Source organism: Monopterus albus, unplaced genomic scaffold (assembly GCF_001952655.1).
Source record: "Monopterus albus unplaced genomic scaffold, M_albus_1.0 scaffold246.1, whole genome shotgun sequence".
In the NCBI taxonomy this organism is placed as follows: domain Eukaryota; kingdom Metazoa; phylum Chordata; class Actinopteri; order Synbranchiformes; family Synbranchidae; genus Monopterus; species Monopterus albus.
Window position 1 is genome coordinate 970465 of NW_018128126.1, and position 14422 is coordinate 984886.

Genomic DNA, 14422 nt, shown 5'->3' on the forward strand with positions numbered 1-14422 from the left:
GTAAAGACACCAGGGAGGCTAGCTCAAAGACACTGCCACTCCATAATAATCTCAGAGTTGAAATAAATATCAGCGCCCTTGCTTTTTACAACAGCTTAATGCCCAGTGCCGAATCTGGTATAGATAAACAAATTATGACCCAGAGAGACAGAAGAGATTCAGCTGCAGCAAAAAGTAAACAATTATTTTGTCAAGGCTAGAAAGAGTGAAAACATTTCCCCAGGTACAGAAAGAAAACTGCTGCCTTTGTTGTGTGTTAATGCTTCAGCGAAGCAAGCAGGAGAAGAAGAGCCTATGAAGTCTGATAAACAGACGCTTCTCTCACCACTGTTGCTACTGGTTTGAGGAGATGAGTCAGCAGCTGATAGGGAGATGCTGGGCAATGACACAGGAGCCTCAGGTATCTTTTCTGCAATGAAGATAGAACTCAAGTCCTCAGAGGCCGCAGCCCAGTTCCTCGCTTTAGTGCTGGATTGAAACTGGGCTGAAACTTTAGCTCTAGGGCCCATTTCAACCAAACTCTGCTTGGGTTTAAAGGTAACCAGGGCCGTCTTTTCAGCAGTAAGATCACATGAGGAGAAGAGCTTCTCTTCCAGAGACGGGCCTAGATGGGTGAATGAGGAACAAGCTTCTTTAAAACACACATTATACACAGCAGTTAGTTCAGGTGTCCTATTTCTCTCAAGTTAAAGTCACAGCTACACTTGCTGCTATATCCAGGCAGATGTTTAGGCAGCATTTGTGACCATTTTTCTTAGACTACCCAAATTCCATTTGCTCTTATATACTAAAGGACAGAACACTGGTTAAACCATAATACAACGGCACCAAAAAGAAAATATTACATCTGGGAAAAGCAGTTATAAATCACAGCTTTATCAGACAGGTATGAATACAGAGAGACTACAGCCTGGTTGAACTAGTGAATAACAGACAGACAGGACAGATAGTGAGAGAAACACAATGACTATGTTTCCTGACTTTTAATGACCCACAGCAGATCTGGTGCAACATGATTGAAGTAGCAGCCATTAATATCTATTAAAGGTTCCCTGTGGTGTTTTAGACCTCTAGTAGTACTATGGAGCTGTTCTTCTATTAGTGGGCCCCCGTTCTGTTTAGCTCGTATATGAGGATACACTTGTATGTGCACACATGGGTGACATAGCACACAGTCTTACCAATGGTGCCACCTTATTCTACTGATCCAGAGGCTGCAGTAACACATGAAGATATGCTGCAATTTGGCAACAAAGAAGACAACTACAAGTGAAGAAACATGGATTACACTGCTGGATTGAAATACTGTACTTCAAAAAACTGTTTTATGGTGGAGGAAATTCACTGGTAGTCCACACATACACATTTTGATGAGCAACACTTAATGCAAGTATACATTTAGTTTGTTTAGAAGGAAACGTCACAGAGCACCTTTAAGTACATTCTCAAAATATTTTTATATCCATTTGATAATGGTTTAAAAATGTCACAAAAAAACTCCCATACTTATTTTTTGCAAACTAATTAAGTCACTGATCTTTTAGTGGAGCTGACAACATCAAGCAATTTAACTAATACTTCCTTTTATCCTGCTTTCCTCTTGCAGTCTCAGTACATAGTGGCACTTCCTAAACATGGTTACTCTACAACTACTATTACTGTCTTAAAAACAGCACAGCATCAGATCTTTTAGCATTACCAAAATCTGCCACTGGGCACATCTGTAGCTTTAGTAAATGCCCACTTCGTGGAAAAATTGTGGTGACCCAATTTTGCAACAGGCTTAGAGAATCTTCGCGTCTTTTTTTTTTTTTTTTTTTTTTTTTTAAACACAATTACAATCTTGATTCTCCAGCTGAATAAGATTCTTGAGCTGAATAAGAAAAAAAAATTGTTTCCCATAAATGCACCATCTAATTTGCTTATTCCAACAAGTACTGTAGGTCAGAAATGTCTCAGAAGACTACAGATGACACTGGATGGAGGGCTGGATGCTGCATTTCTCTGGACAGCAGGTGATCTCTCTGTCCTGTCATTCACAGGCTAGAGACCAAGAGCTGTCGCAGAGCAGCTGCTCATTCCAGAGATTAGACAGCAGACAACACATTAGAGTGACACTCCTCAAGCAGTGCACAAACCCTCAAATGATTCAGTATCAACAGTGGATCCAGCTACTACATGGTTAATGCCTACTGAGATACATTTTCTCTTTCTAATGATGAAGCAAGTTGCGTTTCCTATTTATGCTGAATCCCTATTTGCCTAGTTTGTAGTGCCTGGTAGCTTTAAAGGTTTAGCTAATGAGGCCATCTGCTGTGATGGCTGCAGCTCTTGCACTGTGACGCAGGCCAAGACCAAGCCAAATTCTGAAGGTACCAGTGAAAATGCTAAGCATCAGCAATAAAAGCAGGTCTCCAAGTACAAAAGAAATCTCTAGACTCATTAAAAGTGCAAATGGTTGAGTATAAATTATGGTGATGGTAGGGGAGGGGTCAACAAAGCAAAAGAAGAGTTACCTTGAAATGTAGATTGGGAGCTGGTGTTGGCAGCAGAGTGTTGGGTGGCAGTGGGAATGGACACAGAGGCAGGGAGGGACTGAGGGAGGGATTGTGAGGAGGGAAACAAAGACTGGACTTGGCCTTGAGAGGAGAGATGAAAGTTGGAGGAAGGGAAAGCATTTACAGGACCCTGAACAAAGTCACTAAACTCATCATTGTCCTCAGAGAAACCTGGTTTGGGGGCACGAGGCGAAGGCTGAACATGGGCCTGAGAGGAGAGGCTGAGCGTGGAGGAAGCAGTGGAGGAGGAGGATGGAGGAAAGGAGGCGGGCGTGTCTACAGGCCCCTGAAAGTCACTAAAGTCATCACTGTCCTCAGACAAAGCTGGGGAGAGGGAGTGAGTGGTGACAGACAGGTGTGATGGCGATGAGTCTGCAAAAATGGAGAAATAATCATGATGGCACAACACATCACACACACACTACAATGGAGAATGAATTAAGGCCTGCATGTCATAAGAGCGAGATAACGACTATTTTGTGCAAGACCAAAAGCTGGAGAACTGCAACTGTCAGGAAAGAATATTCATCAATTTTTGTATAAATATCCTTGACAGAGTAATAACTCTAAAACAGATGTTCCCAACCTATGGGTCATGACCCCTCCAATGGATCACAAGAAAAATCTGAGGGGTCTGGAGATGATTACTGGGACAGACAAAAAATAAGACACTGTCCTGCAACATCAATTTCTATTCTTTTTTTCTGACCTTTCTCTAAGAAATTTAAAGGCAAGTATTGGGTGGAGCTGCTCACAATCCATAAACATACAGCATGAAACTTGTGACAAGGAGCCGCTAGTAGACACTGCTTCATTTTATGGTTTCATAAACCAAAAACATTGGGAACTTCTGCTCTTACGTATCAGTATGGGCTATGTTTGTTACTGTAAGTCGATGGCAACAACTGTCTGACTGGCACAGGAGCAAGATAAGTGAGAGAAATCTACAAATATAGGACAAAATGAACGCTGAGGTCCACACACAGATGCTATATTGAACACAGATAAAATATTAGGACACTACTAAACAGTGAGTATAATGACAGGCCTGACAGGTGTGTAAATCAGGAGAGAGTAAAGAAAAATAATGTGATAAATGAAGTGTGATTGAGATTTCTTGCATATTTGTAATTTGGCTCATCTGGCTGCCAACTGGGCAGCCATCATGCTGACCTGTAATCCAGCAGAGTTGATGTGCTGATGGACCGGGGCAACAGGAAAAATCCTAGGGAACACAACTAAAAGCTTTAGGATGAAGATACCTGGCTTCTTGGTTTGTGATGATGGGGTGGGGTGCATCTTTGCGTCTCTGCTGAAGCCATCCAGGTTGCCTTTGATTGCTTCCAAGGCATCATCACGGCTCTTTTCCCCTATCTGACAACGAAAGGGGGAGAAGGTTACAAAGACGAAGACTGGACATGACAAAAAAAAAGGTACCGTATTTTCTGCACCATAAGGCGCACCGGATTATAAGGCGCAGTCTCAATTACGGGGTCTATTTCTGTACTTAACCCATACATTAGGCGCACCGTATTATAAGGCGCATGCTAAAACGTTACGGAAGCAAAACAGTGAGTTTAGTTGAACTTTATTCTACTATTTAACAATACACTCACATTATTTTTTTAATCAATCTTCTCCCACAAATCCACTTCCGAACCATAGATTCATTGATTTTGAATACTTTCGCAGCTGCTCTATTCCCATTTACAACCGCGTAACCGATAGCCTGTAGTTTGAATTGTGCCTCGTAAGTATGTCTCTTCACTGGTGCCATTTTCGGGGGTCCTTAGACCGGTTTAGACTGGTTTATCGCTGCCAGCGTATGTAGTGTACATATTACGTCCCTGTGTCAGCGGGAAATGGTCCGACAGTCAATCAAGCGGAGTGCTTACCAAAGTCGCACAACAACATTTTTACAGATTTTGGAACACATAATGCGCACGGCCGATTTTTGAGAAAATTTAAGGCTCTTAGGTGCGCCTTATAGTGCGGAAAATACGGTAAGATAAACAGGATGCAGAGAGAGACTCACCTTGGGTTTGACACTGCTGAGCAGCCTCAGCTTCTGTTTCTGCTCCTCAAACTGTCTTCTTTTCCTGTCCTCCTCCAGCATCTTCTGCTGCTGCTCCAGGCGTTTTCTAAAGGGCAGGTACAGACATTATATGCATTCTACCTTTTATGTGTGATTAATGAAATATCAGGCTACATTTCAACACTCAAGCCACTGTACAGTGCCTATAAAAAGTATTCAACCCCTTGGATGTTTTACTTTTACTGATTTTATAAATCAATCATGGTCAATATAGAAAGTCACTTTCGGCTTTTCCCCGTTTAGGGGTTGCCACAGTGAATCGTCAGACTGACAACTCACATGTTGACATTTGGCACATGTTTTACGCAGGATGCTCTTCCTGACACAATCCTGATTCGAACCCGGGCCGCAGCGGCAAGAGCGCTGCACCTTAACCACTAGCCTACCAGGGACGGCTAATCATGGTCAATATAATTTGGCTTTTTTGACAAAAAGTAATTACAAAAAAACCCTCTTTAATGTCAAAGTGAAAACAGGTTTCTACAAAGTTATGTCAATTAAATAAAAATATGTAATGGGAAATAAGTGGTTGCATAAATAGTCACCTCCTTCAAGTCAGTATTTAGGAGATGCACCTTTGGCTGCAATCACAGCACTGAGTCTGTGTGGATAGGTCTCAGTCAGGCTTGTACATCCGAACGCTGCAATTTTACTCCATTCTTCTTTGCAAAACTGCTCAAGCTCTGCCAGGTTTGCACGGGGTTTGGGCGTGAACAGCCCTTTTCAAGCAGCAACTCAGAAAAAAGGTTATTAAAAGTATAAGTCAGGGAATTGATTAAAAAGAATTTCCAAGGCCCTGAACATCCCCCCGAGTTCAGTTAAATCCATCATCAAGAAATGGAAGGAATATGGCACATGTCTAAATCTACCTAGATCAGGCCGTCCTCACAAACTGAGTGACCGTGCAAGAAGGAGACTAGTGAGAGGCCACCAAGACGCCTATGAATACTCTGGAGTTACAAGCTTCAGCAGCTGAGATGGGAGAGACTCTGCATACAACAACTGTTGCCTGGGTTCTTCACCAGTTAAAGCTTTATGGGAGAGTGGCAAAGAGAAAGTCACTGTCGAAGAAAACTCATATGAAATCTCGACTACAGTTTGCCAAAAGGCATGTGGGAGAAGGTTCTTTGGTCTGATGAGACCAAAATGGTGCTTTTTGGCCATCAGACAAGACGCTATGTTTGACGGACACCAAACACTGCACATCACCACAAACACACCATCTCCACTGTGAAGCACGGTGGTGGTGGCATTGTGCTGTGGGGATGCTTCTTGGCAGCCGGTCCTGGAAGGCTTGTAAAGGTAGAGGGTAAAATGAATGTGGCAAAATATAGGAAAATCCTGGAGGACAATCTTATTCAGTCTGCAAGAGAACTACAGCTTGGGAGAAGATCTGTTTTCCAGCAAGACAATAACCTGAAGCATACAGCGAAAGCTACATAGAAATGGTTTAAAGACAACAAGGTGAGTGTTCTGGAGCGGCCAAGTCAAAGCCCAGATGTCAATCCAATAGAGTGTTTGTGGCTGGACTTGAAAAGGGCTGTTCACGTCCGATCCCCACGCAACCTAGCAGAGCTTGAGCAGTTTTGCAAAGATGAATGGAGTAAAATTGCAGTGTCCAGATGTGCAAGCTTGATTGAGACCTATCCACACAGACTCAGTGCTGTGACTGTAGCCAAAGGTGCATTTACTAAATACTGATTTGAAGAGGGTGAATATTTATGCGAATACTTATTTCCCATTACATATTTTTAATTAACTGACATTATTTTGTAGAAACCTGTTTTCACTTTGACATTAAAGAGGTTTTTTGGTAATTTTTTTTTGTCAAAAAGCCAAATTATATTGACCATGATTGATTTATGAAATCAATAAAGGGGTAAAACATCCAAGGGGGTGAATACTTTTTATAGGCACTGTACATCACACAGTATCCAAAATCATGTTTCCCAAAGTCTTTCTTGGCATTTTGGCCTGTAGTGAGATGGGAGATGACAATGTAACACTGCAGTTACATGACAAGGGTCTTAATGGCCGTAGGTCACAAACATGCTCCCATACAGTACAACAGACAATAAAAACCATTTACAGCATAATACATAGACACAATGAAGAGCAGGGATAAAAACTGATAGACATGTTCAAACACAAGTCTTGTGTATTGAAAAGAAAAAAGAGAAAGGAGGAGGAGCTATAAAATCCTAGCTGGGAAAAAGGATCATAAAGGAGGGACCATAAAGTTATCAAACAAGCAGCCCTGTAGCTCACAGTGATTCAGTGCCTCAGTAAAGGTTTTGTTCCAGGTAATAATTTAACAAGATGAAGAGTCAACAGCCATGCTAACAGCCCTGTGAGGCTGCACTTGGGCACAGAGCTGAGTTTAATGCTAACATCAGTTTACTCACACTGACAATAGTGGCATGCTGACGCTAAGCACATAAACCATGTTTGCTGTAAAGACTTACTTGCTGCACTTGCAAGTGTTTGGTCATCAGTAGAGACACACCAACTGCAATTTTCTTGGCCAATTCCAATTTTATTTTAAGTCTGACCTGCCGATCTAGTTTTGGTCAATTACAATTTTCTTTCTTTCTAACAACTGTAATTGACAGCATACACAGACATTTCTGCAACTTTTCTTTAATGGAAAATTAAACGGTAATAAAAATAAAACATCATAGACTATTAAATAAGTTTTCTATTTTCCATCTTTCTCTTGCCCTTTTTTTTTCAAACCTCCAACTAAAAACAAAGTGCAATATTTGTACTTCTCCAATTATAAACAGGTACATTATAAACAGAGACAGAATAATGTCAACCCTGATGAAAACGCAGTTCTTTTTGAAGAGCGTGTAGTTTGTATTTGCTGTGTTTGTATTTGTATTCGCTTCTTCAAAGTGTTTCTGCAGGCTCCTCTGTGCATGTTTTGTGCACCAAGAGCTTCCAATGTGCAAGCGGACACACACCGGGTATAGACACGAGCATGAGCCTTGCGCAAGGTGCACACGCTATCAGTCTGTGCCCCTGCATGCATGACACCAAAAGTTAAGGAACTATCAAAATGATTACAATGCATCCCGAGGGGAACATAAATGTGTGTACCAAATGTCATGGCAGTCCATCCAACACTTGTTGACATATTTTACTCAAAGCTACAAATGTCAACTTCATGGTGTCACTAGAGGAGAGTCAGCAGGACTCATCCTCACGGGACCATGAACGTCTGCACAATGTAGGCCTATGTACCAAACAATCCATCCAATATTTGGTGAGATATTTCAGCCAGGACCAAAGTGGTGGCTCAACTCACCAGTATTATCATTCTTAGGACCACAACTCTAGTGTTGCTACAAACATAGTCTCATTTCTACATTTGGTTTACAATTTTCCTTTCAGTCCTGTGTACATCTTGACATGAGGGTTCATGCTTACACACATGCTCCACATAAGCAGACACAAAGAGGAACCAAGATATTAGTGTAAGGGTGTCTTACTGGTGCTCCTCGACCATTTGTTTCTGCAGGTCAGCAGTGTACTGGGGGCCAGCAGGTCTCATACCCATAAACTGTGGCTGCCCCAAGAATGGCATCCCAGGAGTCTGCATCCCAATCGCCATCCCACCCTATTGGAGCCCCAAAACACAAAATCACTCAGAAATCACTCTTTTCACTTGGTATTAAATGCTCAAACCAAGGGAAAGCAATTCAGAAGTACATTAATGGACTGAAGTCTTGTTAAAAATCACCATGCTGCAATAAATTCTTGTTAATGTGCTGCTGTTTACAACAGCTTGAGATTAGATTAGTTTAGAAGCAAACAGGGTTCAGAAGAGCTTTGAACCCACTTGAATGAAATCAGTTAAATCAATACAGCAGTGTTTCAGTATTATGTATTCATCAATGCAAGCCCACATTAGCATGTTTGTTAAAGATACTACAATGGCAGATAACAAACCCCTATTAGGACCATTTCACCTTGAAAACCAAACAGATAGACAAACACAGATAAGGCAGATAAATTAAAGCTAAATATAAAATTACAACTCCAGGCTGTATCAGGCCAAACACAGATACACAAGCTAACCTGCATAGGCATGGCTCCAGGGGGCATCTGACCTCCAAAGTTCATTCCCATCATGCCCTGCATGTTTGGCTGCAGGACTGGAACCATAGGAAAGCCCTGCTGTTGCTGCTGCTGTTGCTGCTGCTGCTGCTGCTGTTGCAGGGGTACCATGCCTGCAGAAAGACACACACACTGTTCTGGTATACTGCAGACATGACAGAGAATAGTATAATCAGTTATTATGTGAGGCATGTCAGTAGGTCCAGTTTGAAGCACACAGAGGAAAAGTTAATACAAGTCCTGGACAGCCAGAAAAAAAAAGAGAGACACGGGTTCAGTAACAACCAAATCTGCTTTTCTGGTGACTACTATTGACAGCTTGGAGCAAAACAAGGAGTGAGGACAGATGGGGAAAAAAGGAAAGGGTGTGTTTGTTTTCACTGATGCTGTGTAAGCTGACAGCCAGCTCCGACTGGAGCCTCCAGATGAGTCACTACGTTAGGGCTCAGCCGCGCTGAATAACCGGCTTGTTCAGGAGGCCACACACATTCTAATTTGTTGGACCAAAATGACACTGGCAACGGGAGCATGTAATGACCCCTGAGAGTCCGCTGTCCCACTGGTGTGTGGATGTCTTATCAGGACTGTTACTGTAAAGTCAACAGTCTAAATGTGACACACACGTACACCTAAATGATAGTACATCTGAGCACAGTTAAAGGTACTGTATGAGCCCCAGTGTGCCGAATCCTTGTTGCTACTTACTTCTACCTAATGACTTGCATTGATCCTTAACTGCAATGACAGCAAAGACTAATGAGAAGCAAAGCAGAATCAGTTTGGCTGGAGTTTCATAGACATCTGGCCTCAACCTCTAATGAATTCCATCAATGACATCTGACAACTGAACATGTACATTTGTGTATGATCAGTGACATGATCTCAATCTAAACTTTTAAAAGGTCAACTTGTATTTACATGTTTGGAATTTTTCAACATCTTCAGTTTTTTCTTTTAAATTGAAAGTAGTGTCATAATCACAACATCAAGACATGTCAGTGACATCTTAACTAAGTTTGTACAGTTTTCATTCTCAATCCAAACATACTGACACAGTGCACTCGATCAACAGGTGGCCTTTAATATGTAAAACACTATGTCATCGATCACACCTAAATCCAGAAGATGATTTTATTTATTTATTTCACCGGTCACTTTCTGATTACATGGGTCAAACACATTTCTTAAAAAAACATTAGAACTGGTAACACGGAGCGTAGAATGACTCACCTTGTGGTGGCCCTAATCCCCCACCGACAGGATACATAAAGCTGTAGGGGAAAAAAGGAAAATACAAGTTGTAAGATTCAAACTAAAGCTAGAATAATGTAACACACTGAAAACACATTAAGTCGGCTGTGACCTTTTTTATGGGAACTGAGGATGTGAGACACACAAACGGCGTAAATGGTCTCTAAAACCTTGAACAATGCAAAGTAAAAGCCATTAGTGTTGGTAACATTTTCCAGTGAAACAATGGCAAATGAGCAATTACGAAGCTGATGTAAAGTACTCTGTCACTGGGTCTGTGCCTGTGCTGGGGAATAGAATGAAATCCATGTTGGCCAAGTCTTTCCCTCAGCAGAGCCAACCCACACAGGCCTTCAGCTGTTTGTCAGATAACTCACTAAAACTCAGCTCTTCAGACAGGAACTGATGATGCAGAGACAAACAGGAGAAAGAGCCAGCCAGGCCTCTGCCACCAGTGGGTCCAAGCTAGGTCTGAGCACTGCTAATCCAATAGGTGAGTCACATTATAATACTGATCATTTCAGTAGTACCAACACAGCTGTGCGAATAAAAGACAGGCTGGAAGTCACTACATATCCTAATGCAATCAACTCCCTAAGGAACCATTTTGACTTGAGTTTTTACATGCAAAGTGAACTTAGTGTCGTGTCATAATTTATGACAGTAAAACAAATGTCTTTGGGTTTTGGACCGGCTAGTCAAACAAAATGAACAATCTGAAGACATCAGTTTGGGCTCTGAGGAACTGTGACAGGTATTTTTCAGCTTTTTTTTGACATTTTACAAACTAAACGATAAAGATTTCTGATAATCTGCGGATTACTAGATAATGACATTTCATTAAAAATTAATTAATCTATCTAAAAATAACTGATTATTAGGCAGTCGGGCTATTACAATAAGATGTTTGTGAGGTCGGCTGTCTGATGAATGGTGTCACCATCACATGGTCTGATGAAAACCAAAACCTGCATGGAGCCATCATCACCTGATCAAACTGAGAGCATGCCTCTGTCACAGGAAGACTCCAGCCACTGCAACTCAGCTTTTTACAAGTATTCATCATATTAATACATTTACTCTAAGTTGAGCAGGTTTTTGTAAGCTGCACTACTGCGCCACCTTCTGGTTGTCCATTCTGTTACACAGACACATTGTACTTTCTTAATGCTGAATTATAATGTCTGGCATCTAAACACACTGCAATGAAACAATATAAAAACACAATTCCTCTATTGATAGGCATTATATTTGGAAATATCACAAAAAGATGCATGAATGTGCTACAAAGTTACCAATGCACCAGAAGAAAATCTAGTGTTTTTAACAGGGCTTAGGTGCAAAATGCAAGACAGGTATATTCTTGCAATACCATTTTCACAAAAACATAGGCTTTAAGTTAGTGATTCATAGTCATTTTGTAATGCCTAAAGTTGAGGCTTTATCAGCAGCAGTAGCAAACGTAGGAGTGGCCAATATACTGTATGTAAAATCCTTCATCTCAGTATATTACTATAGTGTTGGATACAAAAAAATCAAAAGGGTATAATCATATATAGGCCTATTGTAAATTCTCTGAGGAAATCCGTTTATAGATACAATTAGCAGACATGAATGCCCATTTCCCATTTATTCAGGAAATTACACATCACTCAGGTCACAGCACTTCAAGAATCACTGTCCAGTACTACCATAAACAGTCAGGCTTGGGTGATTTGCATAGCTCACCACTGTCTAACACAACTAGACCCAGTGAAGTGATAGCACAGCATGAACAGGAGAGAAAAATCTCTGGCCTGAAAAAGTTATAATCTCATGGTTTACATTGTACAGCTAAAACAATGATTCAGTTAACTGATTATACAGTCAACAGACAGAGTTGAGTTCTGGACTTAAAAGAAACAAGCTTCTGAATACATCTCCTCACCAGCGCCTGTGGTGGCGAGCATGTTACTATTTTCTGACATTTACTGATCAAACTAAAACTGCAATTCTTAGTGGATTAATGAAAAACAGAAAGTATTCAATTGAACTATTCTGATGACTGAACAAACTATTTTTCCAAATCATTTCTGGTTTAAGGCTTTCAAATCTGAAAACACAGTTTTCCTGGACTAATATTATTTTTAATTAAACTATTGTTTACACAAAATAAGACACTTTAGACTCCAGGATGTTGCTCATGTTGGTGTCTTTCAACAGTTTGATTTTTCACAGACCATATAATTAATCTGTTAACTGTGAAAATAACCAGCACAGTTATAAATATAGATACTTGCTAGTTCCACTCTTAGACCAAATGAATAACTGAGAAAATATTTGCTAGATTCATTGATGATAAAAAATAATCAATGGCTGCAGCCCTACATATCACTCAGTAACAGTGCAGGCACATAACTTTGTCAGATAAATGATGTAGAGTTGTCCTTATTCAACACATTGTATCAAATCTTTTTAAGAAAAGCGGGTGGACATTCTACCAACAGGTAGTAGGTGAACAAAGACTAACTTTATAGCACAAGTCAATAACTGTTAAACACACATCAGAAGAATGATGAACAGGCTAAAGGAAACTACAGTCATCTCCAGGTCTTCATACTAGACTTGCCTTCAGTGCTTTTCCCTACTGCCCACACTCATCTACAGTTTTGAGGGCTTCAGTTTCAGCTGTCTGATCAGTATCACTTGGCAAGTGGAGAAGCTTGTAGCCAGAGGACATTCATTATTCAAGCTGCTCAGACTCAGCACATGAAAGAATCATGAAAGCGGCCTTTTCATCTCCTCTGCCCACCATCATCATGCAGCTGTAATAAGGTGACATCTCCTACACATTTACAACTACTCACTGGCTGGAGAGGTGGGGAATGCATGTGTGATTCAATAAATAACATATTCATGAAACGCAAAGCAAACAAAAAGGGGGCTGGCACATAATAAAGCCTCTGCAGCTGGTGTGTGACAAGAGACAATCTTTACTGATTTAGAAGCTTTTGGCAAGACGTTCACTTCCCATCTGCTTCACCTTTTCAAACTCCCAACAGCGTACCGACCAGATTCTTGTTACCTCAATTATTCCCAATTATATTAAAAAGAAAGTCCAGTTGAAAAGCCAGATGCTGACACTATAAACCTTTCACGGGCCTGTCTGCATAGGTGCTAGCTATTTTCTCATAATGCTACAAGAGAGTGGTGTGCATTTGTCCAACAAATATTATACCACTGTATGCCATAAGATTCAAGGGATAATAACTGTTACAGAAGGCACAGTAAGTAGCATATGTGACTATAAAAACGCTGTGACTTTATTGTTGGTGCCCTCTGACAGGCAGAAGCAGCTAGCTAACGTCCAGCTAGCTCCCCCACTATGCTAGCCTTAGCTGTGACACCTGACAACCAGCCATCTCATTTCATCTCCATGCCTCGACAGCAAAGCCAGCCTTTAGCGCAGTCTTTTAAGTCCTTCTGGGCGCTAACAGTGAGGCTACGTTCTTGTCTGAATTGGACACTTTACGAACAACTTATATTTTCAGGACAGAGATTATTTTAAAAGGCTACAATACCTGCTACCTCCTCCAGCTCCTGGTCGCAGCGCCATCTTGATAACAGTAGTCACCAAGTGCAATGATGATGTCAGCAGTGACGGAAGATAGTGGAATGCCCTCAGTTTGACCTCTCAGGCACAACTTACTCCCGCTCATGACGTTTACATGTACATAGCTGATAAACTGATTCTAACAGGGATATGATCAGTTGTGTCACCATGAGTTCTGATGATATCTCGATCTCTACCACCAAAGAAATCAGACTTATATACACCCAGGTTTCTAAAATTACAGTATGATGTTTACATGTGCAGCACACAACTAAGGCACTCCAACACACAGATCCTAAAGCACGGGATTCAAGCGTTGAGGGGCCTACTGTAAAAGTCCAATTAAGATTTGAGTTGTTTTCATTTCGCTGGAGAAACCTCTGGGATATGGGCTACTTTATTACTAACAGACAAAATAATAGGTGTATTTATATTTCTGAGACACATAATGTTTGATTACGCCAAGTAGGGATTACTGACCTTAAAGGCACACCACAGGGCAGCAAATTCCCAAATAAACCTTGTAATTTGCTGCAATAAATGCTGTGTTCCAGCAGGTGTCAGTGATTAGTTGGTTTTTAGCTTTGTTTATCAAAACGACACAGTGCAAGCTGTGTGAGCATTTTGACACTTTGCATTATTAAGCAATCGTGAGGACTTTGTAGATGCCAATTTCGATGATAATATAAATGTTTATTACACGCATTTCCAACTGAGGTGGACAATTGTGTTTGTCTAAGATCTGTTATCAGTTGGCTGTTTATCTGCAGCACACAAAAGCTTTCAAGCTCCATATTATGCTCA

At 41.0% G+C, this 14422-nt stretch overlaps 1 protein-coding gene across 14 annotated transcripts in view; it reads right to left on the reverse strand.

The window, feature by feature from the left end:
- The window catches only part of synrg (synergin, gamma), a 41197-nt gene extending 27487 nt beyond the window's left edge, over positions 1-13710 (reverse strand). For 6 of the 14 annotated variants that reach the window (XM_020620679.1, XM_020620678.1, XM_020620682.1 and 3 more), the window contains exons 1-9: positions 13587-13710; positions 10006-10046; positions 9481-9510; positions 8737-8888; positions 8148-8275; positions 4594-4699; positions 3821-3932; positions 2517-2930; positions 326-604 (exon numbers count right to left, since the gene is read on the reverse strand). In XM_020620679.1, the coding sequence (XP_020476335.1) occupies positions 326-604; positions 2517-2930; positions 3821-3932; positions 4594-4699; positions 8148-8275; positions 8737-8888; positions 9481-9510; positions 10006-10046; positions 13587-13621 (1297 nt within the window). In that variant the 5' untranslated portion in view covers positions 13622-13710. The remainder of the gene's footprint in view (positions 1-325; positions 605-2516; positions 2931-3820; positions 3933-4593; positions 4700-8147; positions 8276-8736; positions 8889-9480; positions 9511-10005; positions 10047-13586) is intronic. The other 8 variants (XM_020620690.1, XM_020620691.1, XM_020620687.1 and 5 more) reach the window with 4 other exon arrangements.
- Between the last annotated feature and the right edge of the window lie 712 nt (positions 13711-14422).